At 38.8% G+C, this 20191-nt stretch overlaps 1 protein-coding gene across 2 annotated transcripts in view; it reads left to right on the forward strand.

Annotated features, from left to right (window-relative positions):
• PDCD6IP (programmed cell death 6 interacting protein) overlaps nt 1-20191 on the forward strand; it is a 72947-nt gene that overhangs the window by 41800 nt on the left and 10956 nt on the right. For both annotated transcript variants that reach the window (XM_047100044.1, XM_047100045.1), the window contains exons 10-15: nt 1799-1976; nt 6282-6393; nt 8139-8308; nt 17091-17339; nt 17683-17817; nt 18985-19079. In XM_047100044.1, coding sequence (XP_046956000.1) covers nt 1799-1976; nt 6282-6393; nt 8139-8308; nt 17091-17339; nt 17683-17817; nt 18985-19079 — 939 coding nt within the window. The remainder of the gene's footprint in view (nt 1-1798; nt 1977-6281; nt 6394-8138; nt 8309-17090; nt 17340-17682; nt 17818-18984; nt 19080-20191) is intronic.

Below are 20191 nucleotides of genomic sequence, written 5' to 3' on the forward strand. Positions count from 1 at the left end.
CTTTCGGTATGTTCAGCGCATATAGTGTGTCCTCAAAACGTGTTCGGCTGCTTTCACTTTGCGTAATGTTTCTGAGATTCATCTGTGTGGTATGTATCAGTTTGGTCCTTTTTATTAGTGAGCAGTATTTCATTTTATGGTTAAATAGCAGTTTATTCTACATTTGCCTGTTGGTGGACATTTCACGTGCTGTGAGCATGGATGTGCAAACCTTTGTGTGGACAGGTTTTATTTCCTTTGGGTAAATACCTAGGGTTACAGTTGCTGAATTGTTCGGTTGGTGTAAGCCTGACTTCATGCAGAACAGCCAGATTGTTTTGCAAAGTGGTGGCTCCAGTTCATATCCCCACCTGCACTTTTTGGGAACTCTGCATCCGTGGCAGCACTTTGTATTGTCAGTCTTTTTAATAGTTTTAGCCATTTTAGTATGTGTGTAGCAGAATCTAATTGTGGTTCAGTTTACATTCCTGTGATTACTAATGATGTTGAGTAACTCTTCGTGTGCTTACTAGCCATTCATCTATCTTTTGTAACGTATCTGTTGATATTTTATGCTCGTTTGTTAAAATCGAGTTTTTCTTGTTCTTAGTATATTTTAGAGCAAGTCCTTTGTCAGGTATATGTAATTGAGAATTTTTTTTCCTAGTTAGTTTAATTTTTCAGGTTTTTAATTTTGATGGATGCATGGATTTTGACCTGACTTTTCTTTTTCTAGAAAGAAAACATAAGTTTACCTTAATAACCCCTCCGTTATGTAAATGAAATAATACTTGATACTGTGCTGCAAAACTGAGAACAGATGAAGATTCTGTGATTAATACCTAGATCAATTTTGTAGTCTTGACGTTCTGCTTAGATGACATGAAATTACAACTATTTTGTATATTATTTCTGACTCGCCAGTGACAGTATAACAACCAGAAGTATGGTAAAAGTTTGTATTTTTTAAGATAGAATTTTTGATTTTTAATTTCTTAGACTGAAAGAAGTTAAGTTTGAGCTTGAGCTCAAGGTAGCTCATGTTTTTTAATGTATATTTCTTACTTTTTGGCTTTTAATTCTGAACTGTGATCTTAATTCTTTAACAATTTTGTTTTAATTTTATCAATCACTGATTTCATTTTTTTATTCCTGTATCTTTGCTTTATTTTTCCTTTTTTTTTTTTTTAATTTTTTTTTTTCAACCATTTTTATTTATTTTTGGGACAGAGAGAGACAGAGCATGAACGGGGGAGGGGCAGAGAGAGAGGGAGACACAGAATCGGAAACAGGCTCCAGGCTCTGAGCCATCAGCCCAGAGCCCGACGCGGGGCTCGAACTCACGGACCGCGAGATCGTGACCTGGCTGAAGTCGGACGCGTAACCGACTGCGCCACCCAGGCGCCCCGCTTTATTTTTCCATTGATGAGGGTTGTCAATAATTTTGGGGTGTGAACTCCATTGCTATTGATTAGGATATACAGGAGATTAATGTTAAAAAAATTTTTTTTAATGTTTATTTATTTTTGACAGAGAGAGAGAGAGAGAGAGAGAGCGAGCCAGAGCATGAGTGGGGGAGGGGCAGAGAGAGAGGGAGACACAGAATCCGAAGCAGGCTCCAGGCTGTGAGCTGTCAGCACAGAGCCTGACGTGGGGTTTGAACTCACGGACTGCGAGATCATGACCTAAGCCGAAGTCGGACGCTCAACCGACTGAGCCACCCAGGCGCCCCTTTTTTAATTTTTTTTTTTTTAACGAGGAGATTAATGCTTTAAAGATGGTTTAGACCTCAAGATGACACAGTATCTCATTTTTTCAGGGTGTTAGCTTCCCTTAATCTTCCAGCAGCAATTGAAGATGTGTCTGGAGATACTGTACCTCAGTCTATATTGACTAAATCCACATCTGTGATTGAACAGGGAGGCATCCAGACTGTTGATCAATTGATCAAAGAGCTACCTGAACTACTACAAAGAAATAGAGAAATCCTAGATGAGGTATGTTTTAAGAGATTTGTTTTTCAAGTAAAAACTGCTCTACGCCTTGGTGTCCAGTGGGGATAAGGACTGGTTGCTTTCTTTTGTTGGGTTTCGTAGGGTAATACTCACCATCTTGATGAATTTACTGTGGCCGAGGGCCTGCCTTTCAACTTCAAGAGGAGTTCTAATGGAGGGAGAATGAATTCATACATGCCTTAAGGGTGTATAAATGCACATTAATGAAACTCATGTGACCATGATATAGTAGTATTGATATACTGTTGAGAAATAACTGTCACACAAACTGTTCAGACTCTTCATAATTAATGATTTCTTTTCTACGAAAGATTAGATTTCTTGGTAAATGTAGAATCAGACTGAGGAGGTTAGGCCATCAAATGTTTTATAAGCCCACTGTATCCATCTTCCAGTAAGAGAGGGTATTTTATCAATGGGTATGGAACACTAAAGTTTTTTGGCCAAAGTCAGCTGTTTGACAGTGTTAATTCTCCGTTTACAATGCCTTCACCTCTTTCTCCTTATTGAATCACTTCTTCCTTTAGTGATAAATATATTCAAATTGGTTATATAGGCTTTTGCCACTTGAGGAGTCACGTCTTCAAGGTGACTTCTGTTAATCAGTGCTTTAGTCCATGGTGTTTAGTTTTCAGCTGACTTGCAGAGAATATTGTATTTACATCATTTCCAAGTACTTTGGGACAGGGATAGAGGACTTAAGTAGCGTTGACCCTTGCACAGCATGGGGTGCTGACCCTCCCTCCCCCATGCAGTCAGAGATCTGAGTGTAACTTTGGACTCAGACATAACTACTGATAACCTACTGTTGACTGGAAGCCTTACTGGTGACATTAATAGTTGATTAGCCCATATTTTGCATGTTATATATATTATATTCTGCATTCTTAAACTAAGAAATGTTATTAAAATCATAAAGAAAATCATAAAATCCTAAGAATCCTGCATTTATAATATTGTACTGTAAAAAATCCACATGTAAGTGGACCTACAAAATTCAAAGCTATGTCATTCAAGGATCATCTGTACAGTGTGAACCATGGGGAGGAGAATATTTACCTCCTGGGTTTTGTTTGTTTGTTTGTTTTCCTTTTAAGGGTTTTCTAAAGTAAAAGAGTGAAACCTGTAACCTATGGAACATAGTACATGCTTAATAAATGATAGCTATTATTACTATTACCACCATATTACTATGATGATGAGAGTATAGTCACTATACTAACTGATGCAGAAGTGGTTGTGGTGACATATTAGCTACTGAAAAAGGTTAGAAAACTTAAATGAAAACTTACTGCAGTATTGGCCTGGGGAATCTGATTCATGAGCGGTTCTACATTAATTATACCATCAATGTTACCAACCTCATCTATGTAGAGGTAGTCAGCGATCAGATAATTGAAAGCAAACAGAACTGATGGTACAGAGTTCAGTGCCAAAACCTTGCTGTACCGAGCTTGTTAGAAGTGCAGCATCTCAGACCCCATCTCAGACCTTCTGAATGAGGATTTGCATTTAACAAGATCGCAGGGTCATTTGTGTGTACGTGACTATTTAACAGACACTGCTCTTGAGGTCATAGACTTGGTTGATTTTTATGTCAAGCAAGCTTTTATCTGGTGTTGCAATTGAAAGGACGTGACAATAGTAGAGAGCCATAGGGAGAACAAGGGGGAGAGTGCTATTTAAGGTCACACGAAAGTGGAAGCAGCAGGAAGTAATTGACAGGGAGGGAGAAGACAGATGCTGGAAAATGCAGGTATCGCAAGGCAAGTATCAGTCTGGGGACATTTAGTAAGTGGAAGTTACAGTCGTAAACCATTCTTCAGTGTTGGAGTTGTAGTTGGATTTGATTCCCGGGTTTTGTTCTTGGCTGTGACCCTGGGCAGATTACTTAACAATCCTGTCTCACTTGACTTACCCCAAAAATGGGAGAATAGCGTGTATCACGTAAGATAGCTACGAAGTGGGATCATGCGTGTACCTGCTAGTTGGTAGTTATTAAATATCACTGTATTTCCTTGATTTTAAGAGGTCATTGACTAGAAGATGCATATTTGATTTTGAAACGAGTTCTATGGAAAAAGAACATTGCCTGTTGAAATACTGTATTACAGTGTAGTTGCGAGGAGCATTTTTGTTAGAAATATTAGTGTGTGAAAAGCTTACCTTCTAATTACAGTGAAACTGGCATTCTGAGTGTGTATGGTACATGTCTGTTGCCTGCCTGTCTTAACATGAGGTACTTTTACTTGTCTCATTTGATGTTTCTAACAGCCTTCTGGAGTAGTCACTCTTACCTGGTCAACTGTACTTGGAGAGTCTCCTTTTAAGTAAGTTGTGAGTTGTGGAGTCAGGTTGTGAAGCTGGTATTCTCTGGTGGCTTTTAGAAATTTAGTTTAGTCTTGATTTTCAGAATTTTGAAGTGTTCAATTAGTTTAATTTTTAGATAATCAATTTATCATTGCTAGGGATCTGTTGGGTCTTTTAATCTTCACTCCCTGTCCATAGATTCTGTTTCTTCAGTTATTTCTTTTCCGTTATCTCCTAACGAATTTCTTCTAGTGAATGATGGTTCTTTTGATGATGATCAGTTTTCATATCTCTTAACATTTCTTTGACTTTTTCTCTTTGTGCCTCTGGCCCGCCTTCGGCTCATTAATTGGTTATTAGGCGTGCTTTTTGTGCTTTTCAGCCATTCTGTTGAGTTTTTGTTTTTCATTTTATTGATACCTTTTGTTTTCATCATATCTAATTCTTAAAAAACAATCTCCTGTGTTTATTTCACAACTGCATGTCTGTTTGTTTTTGAGGTAAAATTTGCATAACATAAAAGTCCTCATTTTAACCTTAAAGTGTACAAGATGGTGGCATTTAGTGCATTCGTCTTGTTGTGCAAGCGTGCACTGTCCAATTTCAGAGTGCTTCTATCACCCCCGGAAGAAACCCCCATCCTCATTAGCAGTCACTCCTCATGACCCCTTGCCCCGTCTCTAGGCAGCTGCTAATCTGATTTCTCCCTCTGGATTTGCTTATTCTGGACATTTCCTGTGAATGGAATCATAGACGGCATGTGCACCTTCTGCCTCTGTCACTGAGCACGATGTTTTCAGGTCCATCCGTGTTATAGTGTCAGCACTTAATTTCTTTTTATGGATGAATAATACTTCAATTGTATGGAGGTATCACCTACTGTTTATCCATTTATCAGTAATAGATATTTGGGATGTTTCGCTTTTTTGGTTATTGATAATGTTACTTGGGAACGTTTTTTAAGCACCTGTTTTAAATTCTCTTAGGTATATACAGAGAAGTGGAGTTGCTGGGTCATATAGGAATTCTATGTGCAACTTTTTTAGGAACCGCCGAACTATTTTCCAGAGCAGCTGCACCATTTTACATTCTTACCAGCAGTGTGTGAAGGTTCCAGTTTCTCTACATCCTTGCCAACCCTTACAATTGTTCTGTTTTTTAATTCTAGCCAGCCTTGTGGGTATGGAGTGGCATCTCATTGTGGTTTTGACTTAACCTTTATACAGAAAATCCTAAAGTTAGTAGTTTAATAGGGATTGCACTGAATGTTTTGAGCAATTTGGGGAGTATTGCCAATCTTTACAATATTAAATCTTCTGTGAATACGGAAGGGATGTCTTTCCATTTATTTAGGTCTTCTTTAGGTCTTTCAACAGTGTTTGGTAACTTTTGGGGTATAAGTCTTGCACCTCCTTGGTTAAATTTATTCCTGAGTGTTTTATTCTTTTGATGCTATTTAAATAGAATCGTTGTCTTAATTTCCTTTTTGGATTGTTCATGGCTACAGTATAGAAATGCAACTGATTTTGTATGTTTCTTTTGTATTCTGTAACTTTACTGAATTTGTTTATTATTTCTCATGGTTATTTTGTGGATTCCTAAGGATTTTCTTTATGTAAGGTCATGTAATCTGCAAGTAGAGGTCGTTTTACTTCTTCCTTTTTGGAATCTTTGTTTAAAGTAGTTTTGGTGTATGGATATACATATTCTTTTAGTTACTCTTCCTTTTTAATTTACTGAATAAGGTAATGGCTAAATGCAGCCCTGCATTTTATAAGACTTTGTGTTAAATATGTCATAAGTTGGATTTGTGCAACAAAACTGTTGTACCAGTTGGTACCCCAGCCAGTAACGTAGGGGCACTCACTCCCATCTCACTAATTCTCACCTGTCTTGAGTCTGATCATTTAAAAAGTGTTTTAAATTTTTTATTATCAGAAATGATATTTCATTGTTGCTTTGCCCCCTTTTTAAAAGTCATTAAGATTGTTGGATGAAGAAGAAGCCACGGACAATGATTTAAGAGCAAAATTCAAGGAACGCTGGCAAAGGACACCATCTAATGATCTCTATAAGCCTTTAAGAGCAGGTAAAAATGTGCATAAATGGCTTTCGCTTGCATAAGTTCCCCATTTTTTTAAAGGTGTTATTTTTAAGTAATCTCTATATCCAATGCGGGGCTCAAAGTCACAACACTGAGATCAAGAGTCATGTGCTCTTCTGACTAAGCCAGCCAGGTGCGCAATAAATTCCCAATTTGAACCCACATTTTTGATTGATTAAATTAGGGTCATTTGTAAACCAGTTGTTACTAAAACTACTATTATGAAAACACAGGTGTTTTTCTCAGTTCATTGTAAGATAAAAACTAAATAAGTAACAGAGGTAGTCCATGTTCATTTCATTGTAAGAAGTTTGGATTCTTAAAAATGGTATAAAGTAAAAATTAAAATGATTCTGGGGGCGCCTGAGTGGCTAAGTCGGTTAAGCCTCCGACTTCGGCTCAGGTCATGATCTCACGGCTGATGGGTTCGAGCCCTGCATCAGGCTCTGTGCGGACAGCTCAGAGCCTGGAGCCTGCTTCAGATTCTGTGTTCCCCTCCTTCTCTCTGCCCGTTCCCCACTCACACTCTGTCTCTCTGTCTCTTAAAAAAATAAATAAACATTAAAAAATTAAAAAAAAATGATTCTGTAACTCTCTTTTCCTATTCCAAGGCCTGTGCATCTTTTTTGTTTTTTGTTTTTTTTAAATAGCTTCCCCATGGGAAGCATATTTGTAAAAAATAAATGAGATCATATTATATACATATGGTTTTGTAATTTCATTGCATTTAGTAGTGGGTGGAAAATAGGAGTTTTATCAGTTAATTAAAAAAATCTTTTTTTTATTTTTATTTTTTTTTTTCAACTTTTTTTTTTTTTTTTTTTTTTAATTTATTTTGGGACAGAGAGAGACAGAGCATGAACGGGGGAGGGGCAGAGAGAGAGGGAGACACAGAATCGGAAACAGGCTCCAGGCTCCGAGCCATCAGCCCAGAGCCTGACGCGGGGCTCGAACTCACGGACCGCAAGATCGTGACCTGGCTGAAGTCGGACGCTTAACCGACTGCGCCACCCAGGCGCCCCAAAAAAAAAATCTTTTTTTTAAACGTTTATCTTTCAAGAGAGAGAGAGAGAGTATGGTGGGGGAAGGGCAGAGAGCTAGGGAGACACAGAATCCGAAGCAGGCTCCAGGCTCGGAGCTGTCAGCGCAGAGCCTGACCTGGGGCTGGAACTCATGAACCATGAGATCATGACTTGAGCCGAAGTTGAACACTTAACCAGCTGAGCCACCCAGGTGCCCCACCAGTTAATTTGAAGTCAAATTATCATTTTTTAAGACTTTAGTTATTAAGATTTGTGTTTGTTAGATAAATGTCATTACGGTTGCTAGAGACTTGTTTTACTTCTCTGTAAAAGGAATTAATACAATTGATTTTTTCTAAAAATATATTTGCTGTTCTTTAAAGTCAAGTTGAAACTGCTCTTTTGAGTAAGTTGTAACAATTTTTGGAGTGTTTCTATCTTAATGAGTTGGAGGAATACATTAAACTGATGTCAGCTTTTTTTTGGTGGACAATAACCATAAATGTATTTTAAGGTTTAACTGCAATTTTCCAGAAATAAAAAATGCCAAGAGTGACAGGAGCTCAGTTTCTGTTATGTAGTGAGATGGAACCCATAGAAGAGGGGGAAAAGGTAAATTTGGAGCGCAGAACTAAAAGTATAACCAACCCATAGATGTTACTGTTCAAATCAGTGCTGTGCTCAAGTGACATTTTTTTCCCCCGACAGAGGGAACCAACTTCAGAACAGTTTTGGATAAAGCTGTGCAAGCAGATGGGCAGGTGAAAGAACGTTACCAGTCTCACCGAGACACCATTGCCCTTCTGTGTAAGCCGGAGCCTGAGCTGAACGCGGCCATCCCTTCTGCTAACCCAGCAAGGACCATGCAGGGCAGCGAGGTAAGAAGATGCGTTGTCATGTGGGTGGTCATCTGCTTATGAAAACGATGTTCGAGCCATTATGAGCACAATGAATTGCCACTTTCATATTGTCATCTTTTAAAAAATGCAGACATAAATTGAGGTTCGTATGTATAAAGTAGAACATATACATTGTGTCATATGTAACTACATTGGTGATATTACTATCCTATAATAATTCCATTTATTGAGTGTTTCTCAATAAAAGGGGCTGGAACTCATGAACCGTGAAGCAGAAGGACTGGGTTTGGCCAGATGTTTTTCTGACCACACCTTTTTTTGTTTTTAGTTCCATCATTCTCTGCTTCCTTCCACTGTATTCCACTGGGACTATCTCTAAAGGAAAAATCAACCAGCTGTGCGTGTTAACCCGTGGGTAACGTCATCATGGCATTTCTACCTGTGACAGGAAGGGGAAGACCAATAGTAGGGCAAGTGAGTCAGAAAGTCCTAAGAGGAGAAGGTGCAAATATGCCTTAGTGGCTGATTACTGTGCCGTGATGTAGTAGAATAAAATAGAGGCCCTGAAGTGCATAGGAAAATAAGCCAAAGGGCAAGAAATGTTTGCTGAAAACTTCTTGAAATAGGTGAATTTCCTGGGGTAGTAGGTCTCAAAAGTTATCAGTGTTGTGCATTGTCTTTCCACAGAAACATTTCATGTATTTATTCAACCAAGACTTCTTGGGTACCTACTCTGTAAGGCACTATGCTAGGTACTTGGAAAAATCAGCAATGAATCATAAACAACCTTTACCCTCAATTTTCAGTCCAGTGTGGAAGATTAGCCATATACAAGGAGAACTGTAATACAGGGTAGAAATGCAGAAGTGTTGTGACTATAGAAAGTGTGCTGGGGCGCCTGGGTGGCTCAGTTGGTTGAGCATCTGACTTCAGTCCAGGTCATGATCTCGAGGTTGACGGGTTCGAGCCCCGCGTCAGGCTCTGTGCTTATGGCTCGGAGCCTGGAGCCTGCTTCTGTGTCTTCCTCTCTCTCTCTGCCCCTCCCCCGCTCATGCTCTGTCTCTCTGTGTCTCAAAAATAAATATAAACATTAAAAAAAAAAAGTATGCTGTGAGGATTTAGATGACTAAGCACTTAAATGCTAGCATTTTTTAAGAAGCTTCTTAAGAAATTGGCACGTGGTGAGAACAGAGTTGACAGGCAGACAGAGTGAACACATAAACTCCGAGGAAGACTGAGTGAGTGGGTATGTCCAGAGACGCTGTCAGAGAGGTTCAGTGGAAATGAGCCCCCACGGTGAAGATTGCATGGTTGAATGTGCACAGAACCCAGATCTCTCAAGGTGGGGGGAACCTGACGGAACAAAGAATATCCATTAGATGCTTTAAGGAAGTGGGAGGAAGGAAGAAGGAAGGTGGTTAGATTACTTTGTGAGGAACAGAGACTACAGACCCACGGAAGAGCAACAAAATCTGGCCCTGTTTTTATTTTCGGGAAAGAGAAAATCCCTGCTTAGTATCCTCTTGTCTCCTCCCTTCCTTCCTTCCTTCCTTCCATTTTATTTTTAACTAATCTCTACCCCCAACACGGGGCTCGAACTTACAACCTCAGGATCAAGAGTCGCACGCTCTATTAACTGAGCTGGTCAGGTCTCCCCTCTGCTTTTCCTTTTTGGCGTCTTGTCTGTGACTTAGAACTTAGCACGGCTTCTGTCCTTTGATTCTCCTGCTTGCAGTAGAAAAGCAAAAATGGTCTATGCGGAGCACAGTTGGAATTGGCATGCACTAATGTGTTATTATATGCAGTTGTTGATTCGTAGTGGTGTTACATAGGGGAAGAAGATTTGTATGGTCAATACGAAGTTACTTTACTGAAGCTAGATTCTCTGGATGGAAGCAACAGAAAACCTCAGTGCTCTTGTATATTCGTTCATCATGTGCCTTTATCAAAGCTATTTCAGGTAGTTGTCGTTGTGGTTGATGACGCATTTCAGCCGGAGTTTTTTATGATAAAAACACAGTCATTTGAATTCCGGTATTAAAGTGATAGAAAGTGCACATTTTATTAAGGCAGCTCCGATCTTAATGGTAGGCTCTTTCTTCTTTTATTGTGAAGGGGCCTACTGTCCATCTTGGTGTCTTTGGCCATTTGTTTTTACGTATTGAGTTGCTCTGAAAAATTTTGCAAGCTGTGGGTAATTTGTGTTGAAAAATCCTTTTTTAAATACCTAGGACTGCTGCTGTGATAGTGCACCTCTGATCAGCTAGGGTGCAGAATCTAGTCCACATTTGGGCAGCCAAGCCTTGGCCCTCCAGTAGGGCTGAGTCTGCCCAGAGGAAGGGGTGTGTTTTGTTTTGTTTTTTGTTTTTTTTGTACAAAAGTGATATCCACTAATTCTCACAGTGCTGTATCTGCCTCAGGTGATGGAGGGGTGCTTTGGGGGAAAAAAGCTCCCATCTCCTCAGAGATAGTTCATAAAGTAGCACTGTCCAGAGCCGTGTGTCCCTCTAGGGCTTTTTTCTGGCTCCTACAAAGTCATCTTCTAGACTAGTGGGTGATCTGCAAATACAGCTTTTATTTACTCTTAGTTTTTCATAACAAAATATATAGACAGGTGTCCAGATTGACTGGCATCTCTTCATTCATTTGCTCACCAAACACTTGTTGAAGACTTACTATATGCCAGAAACTATGGCATGGTGGTCCCTGAGAGAGAGAGATGGAAAACCCTAGATTAGCTTTAGTGTGGGGTAAGTGTGGTCAGCTTCCTGCTGTTCTGTTACCGAGGTAGTCTCATGTCTCCCTTTTCTGAAACCAAATTGGCAGGGTCTGAAAAGTAAAGCGGATGTCTCACTGAGAGTGTTTGGTGTGTGTGTGCCTGCCTGTGTTTGGTGATGTTAGATGCCACAGAGAGTTTGGTCATCCACATGGGGCCGGCACGCAGTGGGCTACGGGCTAAATCCAGACTGCCTCCTGTTTTTGTGTGGCCTGTGAGCCAAGAACGCTTCTTACATTTTTAAATGGTTGAAAAGAAGTCAATGATGTTTTAGGATATGAACATTATATGAAATTCAAATTTTAGTATCCATAAATAAATTTTTGTTGGAGCATAGTTACACTCATTCCTTTGCATTTCGTCTGTGGCTGCTTTCACACTAGAAAGGCAGAATTGAATAGTTGTAATAGTTGTAACAGAGACTATGGCTCACAAAGCCAAAAAATTTTTTTTTTTCTTTTTTCCCTTCTGTCTGGTTCTTTACAGGAAAACTGCAACAGCCATGGGTCTTAAAGGTGAAATGGCTTAGGTGATCTCATTTCTGCCTTCCTGCTTTTACTGTGTTTCAGCCATACTGGCCTTTTTTTTTTTTTTTTTTTTTTTTTTTTTTTGGGTCCTTTGATCATGTGAAGCTTGTTCCTGCCTCAGGACTTTAACATTTGCCTTCCTTCTGTTGGGGTCTTTCTTCCATTTTGCTTGGTCGCTGCTTCTTTTTCATTAAAGCTCCAGATGTCACCCCTTCCCTTTCTTGGTCATTGTCTACTGTATTACTCTATTTTTGTGTAGTTGTTTAATCCTCCCCTCCCTTCTTCTGTCCCCCACATGAAGGAAAGACTCTGCTTTTGTTAGTAGTTGTATTTTAGAACCTAGAACAGTGCCCAACATGTGAGGATTCAAAAAGTGTTGATGGAATGATAGCTACTGGTAACCTAACGCTATAAAGGGATGTAGTTAATTGCAGTTGACAGCTAATCGGAGCTGTTTATAAAACACAGAAATAAATACAACAGGGTTGTAATTATTATTAAAAAAAATTTTTTTTATCGAGGTGTATTTGACATACAGCATTATATTTCAGGTACATACCCTAATGATTCGGTATTTGTTTATATTGTGAAATGATCATTATAACTCTGGTTAACATCAGTCCAACAAGTAGTTACAGGATTGTTTTTCTTGTGTTGAGAACTTTTAAGATCTACTCTCAGTAACTTTCTTTTTTTTTTTTTTTTTTTGAATGTCATGTATTACTTTATTGAGGTTTTTTACAATTATAAACAGCAACATTTCGTATTTTTCCTTATAAAACTATTGACCTTCCTTTGTTAAACTTATTCAAGGGATTGAGAATATCTTTTTCTTTAATGTTATTTGTTAATGCCTGAGAAAGGCATATAGAATTGATTGTGTAAATTACATTCTTTCAGGAAGTGTATTAAATTCAGTTATTACATATAGTCCATACTCTTGTATTTTCTGTGAACACAAAGTTATCATCTCTTAATAAAGTTTTGTTTTTCCTTTTTAATTCTTATAGATTTTATTTTATTGGCTTATTTTGTGGTGTATGACTTCTGGTAGGATTGTAGTAGAATAGATGACAATAGAAATACCTGTGTCTATTCCAATCTTAAAGGTATATTATTATTATTATTTTTTTTGTATTTTTATTTTTATTTTTATTTTTTTTTTTATTTTTTTTTTTATATATGAAATTTATTGACAAATTGGTTTCCATACAACACCCAGTGCTCATCACAAAAGGTGCCCTCCTCAATACCCATCACTCAGCAACTTTCAAATATGTAATATGGTATACCTAACTGTAGTTACCATGCTTTCCATTATATCCACATGACCGACGTATTGAATTAATGGAAGTTTGTACCTTTGGACTCCCTTCATCTAGTTTGTCCATCCCCACGCCGCACTTCAGGCAGCTATCAGTCTGTTCTCTGTATCTGTGAGCTTGGTTTTCTTTTAGATTCCACATATAAATGACATCATGGGGTGTTTGTCTTTCTCTGGCTGACTTAATTTCATGTAGCATAATGCCCTCAAGGCATATTCAAGTTACAAATGGCAAGATTTCATTTTTATTTAAGTGTATATTTATTTTAAGAGAGAGAGGGACAGCGTGAGTGGGGAAGGGGCAGAGAGTGGGAGAGAGAGAGTCCCAAGCAGGCTCCGTGCTGTCAGCACAGAGCCCGACACAGGGCTCCATCTCACGAACTGTGAGATCATGACCTGAGCCGAAATCAAGAGCCCAACACTTAATCAACTGACCCACCTTAGCAGTCCTTCATTTTTTTATAGCTGATGTTCCTCTGTGTGTGTGTGTGTGTGTGTGTGTGTGTGTGTGTGTGTGTGTATACACCACATCTTTATTCACTTATCCATTGATGGACATTTAGGTTTCCATATCTCAGCTGTTGTAAATAACACTGCATTGAACATGGAGGTGTGTAGGTATTCTAATTACTTATATGCTTTAACTTGATAACATGTTAGGCCCTGAGTGTATAAGAAAGTAGACCGTGGTTTACTTTTCTTAACTATTCTGGTCATTTGTGGAAGCAGTTAAACTTCATTTTCTCCTGTATTCGTTCTGTTAAAATGAGGCCGATATCATACAGTCTAAACTAGGGTTAAACTAGTATATATGATAGTTTGAAGAAAAAAAAAGAGAATGTTTGTCATACAAGGACTCTCCTTCTATCTTTGTGTGGTGGTCTAAAAGTTCATTTATAAATTGGTTGTTTTAAATAGCATTTTTTTCCAGAGAGTTAGAATCATAGCATTTTGGAATAGAATAGGACTTACTAAATAGATCTTTGGCCCTTTTTTTATCACGGATTAGAAAACTGACCACCGTAAAAGTTAGGATTAGCTTTTCTTCATAGTGGAGCTGGGATTAGAACTTGGGGGTCTCCACATTCTGCTGGGGTCCTCTTCCCACATTACTCCGTCGCCTGTGAATGCTTAGCTCTTCACTGAACACGAGGTTATATCCTCGTGGACCACGTCTGTCTCCTCATATTACTTGTTGGCTAACTTGGGCTACCACCAACGCAGTTGGGACCCATTATTTGATGAGAGGGTCTTAGTTGCCTGCTATGAAAGACATCCAGTCTGTTTCTAGATAATGTGTTATGGTATCCCTGACTTTCAGCTTTGTTTAGTAGACTTTTGTTTTTTTTTGAACGGGTTTTGCATATTCCTGTTTCTCCCCCAGCTTTATTTTACTTGACTGTTTTATTATTTTCTTTCTGGCTTTTTTTGGACATAACTGAGAGAAAGATAAGTGGCATTTTTCTAATAGTTAAACAACCTTCACATAGAGCCACAGTCATGGTTGAGGTTCCATTATCTGTTTAAAATAAGACAATAGATAATACTGCCCCAGCCTTTTAAAATTATATCCTATTGCACCCCCCCCCCCCAAAAAATGTGTCCCATAGTTACAGCAGAATAAATACTTTAATTCTTTTTAAAAAGAATTTTTTTAAAGTCTTTATTTATGTTGAGAGAGAGACAGAGTGTGAGCAGGGGCGTAGCTGAGGGGAGGGAGACACAGAATCCCAAGCAGGCTCCAGCCTCCGAGCTGTCAGCACAGAGCCCAACAGGGGGCTCAAACCCACAAACCGTGAGATCACGACCTGAGCCGAAGTCGGATGCTTAACCGACTGAGCCACCCAGGCACCCCTAAATATTTTAATTCTTAATCTATTCCTCATTGTTCCTCTCTTCTTATTGTGTAGATGCCTAAGCCTCTTTATTCTATAGTGTACCCAAAGTATAGCGTTAAACTGTAACACCTAACTACCAGTTAATAATAATGGCTGCTACTGATTGAGTGCTTACCCTGTGTTACAAATTTCGTTGAGCACTTGATATGATTTCAGTCTTCACAACAGTTCTGGGATAAGTACTCTTATTCTTGCTTTGCAGGTAACGAGATTGAGTTTTCCAGGAGGTACAGTATCCTTGGTTACACAGGACCTAAGTCATAATATGTCCATTAAGGGAACGTAGTCAGGGTTGAAATAGTTTTTTTCTACGTAATTACGTTTCACTTTGATGGATAACTAGGTACTTGTGTTCCTATATTCAAGTTGTGATTTAATTTTGTATTTTGAATGTGTAAAAAATGTTCATAATTCCAAAGGTGCATGCAGAGAAATCTCATCTCTGTTCTTTCCACCTTGTTTCCATCCTTTCTCTATAAACAACCTTTTTTGTTACTTTCTGGTTTGTCCTGTTTTTCTATTTTTTTTTTAAATTACATGTGCACACACATATACATACTATATTATGTGTGTATATGTCTATTTTTTTTAAAGTTTATTTAGAGAGAGAGAATGAGTGCGTATGAGTGGGGGAGGGGCAGAGAGAAAGGGGGAGAGAGAGAATCCCAGGCAGGCTTCATGCTGTCAGCGCAGAGCCCAACGCGGGGCTTGATCTCAGGAACCTTGAGATCATGACCTGAGCCAAAACCAAGAATCAGATGCTTAACTGACTGAGCCACCCAGGAGCCCCTATTTCTGATTTCCCTCCTCTTTACTCAGAGTGTAATATGCTGTATGTATGCTCTGGTGCCTTTGATTTTCATGTAACAGTATATCCCGGAAGTCATCTGGAAACAAGATTCTTATGCACATGGTCTAACATCAGATTCCACCAGATCCCTGAAACAGACTTGCCATCTCCATGTAGGTGTGATTATTTGTCCTCTTCCTTCCATCGACAGCATCTGTGGTTTGAGGCTTCTTGGACCTCCCAGAGTCACAGTTCTCTCCACTACTCTGAGTGTTTAAAAGACTCTGCATTTAAGATAGGACACGTAAGAGGTGTAGGTGGTGAACAGAGGCCAAAATTTAGAAGAAATTACAGATTTTTCCTCAGATTTTTAGTCTTCACAAAGGAAGGTTATTTTGGACACTTGCCAAGGAGCTAGTGAGGGCTGTCTCATGAAGAGTAGGACAGAAATGCTTAGACACCGGCGGTAGGTGGGAGAGCCATTGGGGTCGGAAATGCCATGGTAAGAAGACAGACAGGGATATAGATGGGGTTCCTGGGTGTCCCCTTCTTCCTTTGTCTTTGCCCCAGCTTACTTTCTCTGAGCATCATGGGGGCAAGCGCAATGGGGGCTCTACGGTTGGTTTTCTCCCTGGTGGTCTTAGCAAGAGTGCGGAGAGATGTCAGTGAAAAGGGACAGTTTGTAAGTGGCATCAGCGGGGCACTTGGGCACTGTAACACGGACTCCGAATCAGAGATAGAACTCTTAGTGGAATGAAGAGATGTACAAGAGGCCTCTCTCCTTTCTCTCTACCAGTATATAACATCAACATGTAGTTTATAGCTTTGTATCTACCTCTTTGGCTCTCTTCTTTCTCTATCTAAGATGCTCTCTCCGTATAGATCTGTATCTCTGTTTCTATCTCCATGTCTCTCTCTGTATATCTCTGTCTCTCCATGTCAGCAAAATAGAGTATCTGCTTACTTGGCAAGAACATATCTCCCTCTACCTCGGAACCATGACAGGGAGATAGTGTAGTGTAGAGTGGTTACGAGATTGATTGTGGAGTTAGGCAGACTGAGGTCTCAAATTTTACCTGTGTTCCTTTAGTAGCTGTGTAAACTTTAGGCAAGTTACTTAATTTTTCTGAGGCTTAATTTCTCTATTTGTGGAAGAAAAGTAATAAATATATACCTTATGGGATATTGTAAGGATAATACTAAATTTGTGAAGTGTTTAGGACAGTCCCTGGCACATAATAAATGTTCATGTAAATCATCATGCTTGCTGGTGTTATCATTATTGCCGCTGCTCTTATAATCTGAGTCCACTAAAGGTACAATGTAAATAAACCTGATGTGCAATTTATGCTTGGCTGTCTGAGAAATCGTCTCAAAGGAGTGAACCTTTGTGTATATAATTCCCTTCTTGAAATTGGCTTCTGGTTTTTTTTGGCAGTTTAAACTAAGGGGTTTTGTTTGCTTTGTTTTGTTTTAATTGTTTAGGTTGTAAATGTCTTAAAATCCTTATTGACCAATCTTGATGAAGTAAAGAAGGAAAGAGAAGGGCTAGAGAATGACTTGAAATCAGTGAATTTTGACATGACAAGCAAATTTTTGACTGCTTTGGCTCAAGATGGTGTAATAAATGAAGAAGCTCTTTCTGTCACTGAGCTGGATCGAATCTATGGAGGTCTTACGACGAAAGTCCAAGAATCTCTACGGAAACAGGAAGAACTTCTTAAAAATATTCAGGTAAGGTTTATATGCTTTAGTAAGATTTATGTTTAAGAAAATCACAGAAAGGATAAACCTGGACTAAATCTATGTCAGGATTGTGTTTCGCAAGTAGTACGTACTAATAGAAATCTGTAATCGTTATTGGTTGTATTTTGATAACCACTGAATTTGTGACATTTTTACTTTAAGAATTAAGGTACTGTGTTATTCCAAAAATTCTATTAGGTAAATTTCTAGTGATTCCTGCATGTAATCACATATGATTTTCATATATAGTTGGGAAAGTATCAGTAAAAGTGTTACAGGCTATATTAATTTGATAAATAAATGTAAATACATAAATCTTTCTTTTAACAAGGTCTCACACCAGGAGTTTTCAAAAATGAAGCAATCTAATAATGAAGCTAACTTAAGAGAAGAAGTTTTGAAGAATTTAGCTACTGCATATGACAACTTTGTTGAGCTTGTGGCTAATTTGAAGGAGGGCACAAAGGTATGAAGTCCAAAAGCAACAGTAGTTCACCAGTACAGAGTGAAAATATAGTTTGAGAAGTTAATAGTTTTTCCAGTTGGACCTTATTATTATTCTTTGTCTCGAACTTCCTAGCTTTAATGATTTTTTCCTCTGAGAGGCTTGTCATAAGGGAAGGAAAGCCTTAACAAAGGTGGCAATATTTCATGAGAATGTTGAAGAATGAATTGTGTATTTCACCAGACAGAAAGAGGATGTAGGAATTTCAGGTAAAAGAAATTAGCACAGAGATGTCAAAAGCCAGTGACGCTTTTTGGGGGGACAGGAAGTTGACCAATTTGAGTGAATTATGCGGGAACAGGAGTAGTCGAGGCTGAACTGTGGTGGGGAAGGGAGGGGAGGATATGGCTTTTATATTCTGTGCTGATGGTTTGGATAACGGTGGACTTGTTATCTGCCTGAGTCTCAGGATGCTTACTAAATATGTTAAGTATTTTCTTGCCTTTCCTTTAAATAGCTTAGGGAAATGATTATATTTGTTTTCAACATTTACTTTGCTTTTGAGGGAACAGGTGATCGTTAGTTTTTCAGATACACAATACCGTGTGGTGTTTTAACTCCATGATGATTATTGAATAAAGTGATTTTGATACAAATACCTTGGATGTAAGGTGAAAACCTCTGAAGAGGTTAGAAATACGACGAAGCCTTGGAAATAGGATAGGAAGATCCCGTTTTAATTTGGTTTAAAATGCTTTGTTCAAATAGATAAGCTGAGAAAATTCTTCAGAGAGCCTTTGGAAATGCCTCTAAGAGTTTCTGAAGTGATGTCTGTATTTCTGAAGTGAATGTGCAATCTAATCCTTCCACTGAAATAGGTTTCCTATCTTTAAGTACTTGCCTTTTCTCCAGGAATTGGGAACATACTCATGATCATGAAACTTATAGTTTGTTCCATTTGATTTTTGGTGACAGGTGTTCTCCAAAAATGAGTTTATTTCATTTTCTTTAGGAATATTATTAGGTCATATTCAATATTAACTTGTTGAACCTTAGTGGTATGACTGTGTCATGTGGAGGATTTTGGTTGTTTAGGTTTAACCGTGATTGACAAACGAGCTTTAGACTGTGTTCCTCTTCAGATTAAAATATCATTCTGGCTTATTACTTGTATTTCTTTACTTACAGTTTTACAATGAGCTGACTGAAATCCTGGTCAGGTTCCAGAACAAGTGCAGTGACATCGTGTTTGCACGGAAGACAGAAAGAGATGAACTCTTAAAGTAAGTTTATTTTGTGTATCAAATTTTAGAGGATTTTTCTTTTGAAAAGTTACATGTGGAAACTTCGGGGTGAACTGGGCAGTATGAGATAGCAGTTTCCTTTCTTTCCTCCTGGACATTTACAGGCAGCTAGCAAGCTGCATGACCTGAGAATAAAGGAGAAGAGCAGAAACTCTCGGTGTCAGAAGCACAGTGTGTCACAGAAGTGACAATGCAACAAGTCAGGGTGACAGGTCTCAGAAATGCCAATAAACATACACAATTTACCTGGAAATGGCCAGCAGGTTCCTTACACATAAAACTCGAGGTACAGAATATGGGGAGGACAGGATGAATGGCTTAGAAAAGATCAGCAGATTTCCCTTCTGAAGGAACCTGCTGAGAAGGTCAAACCAGTACCATAGGACTCGTTCTGTGCTGAGTGACCAGTAGAGTTGACACAGCATTGGTGCAAAGATACAGTATTTTTTTTTTAATGGTAAAAAAATGAACTGAATTTAATTTTTTTTTTACATTTATTTATTTTTGAGAGAGAGAAACAGAGCACAAGTGGGGGAGGGGCAGAGAGCGAGGGAGACACAGAGTCTGAAGCAGGCTCCGAGCTGTCAGCACAGAGCCCGACGTGGGCCTCGAACCCACAGACCATGAGATCATGACCTCAGCTGAAGTCGGACGCTTAACTGACTGAGCCACCCAGGCGCCCCCAAAATGAACTGAATTTAATAAAACCTAATACATGGAGAATATTCACCAGAATAGTATTGTCATAGAACAGATGAAAATTCTGGATGAACATTTCATCATGAATTTAAAAAAAGAAAAAAAAGGAGAAAAGGATTAGGAAGCAGTCACTCTGAGGAACACCACATAAGGAAGTACCAGAATCAAGGAAGGTGGTGAGAAGAAAGGAGGTGATAAAACGTGAGGTGCTGGATTCAGGAAGCAAGTGGAAGAGAGAAGAACAAAATCATCACAGATGTAAAATGAAATGGGAAGGAGCAAAAAGGAGACTAGACTGTGAAGAAGACATCGGCACCCAGAGTAAAAAGAAATCAAAGAAAATGAAGTCAAAGTAAAACCAGAAGAAGGGTTAGAAGACAGGCAAAGAAGAT

The sequence above is a fragment of the Lynx rufus genome, unplaced genomic scaffold, assembly GCF_022079265.1.
Source record: "Lynx rufus isolate CCGP_SWC_20201006 ecotype Redwood Valley unplaced genomic scaffold, mLynRuf1.p SCAF_5, whole genome shotgun sequence".
Lineage (NCBI taxonomy): Eukaryota > Metazoa > Chordata > Mammalia > Carnivora > Felidae > Lynx > Lynx rufus.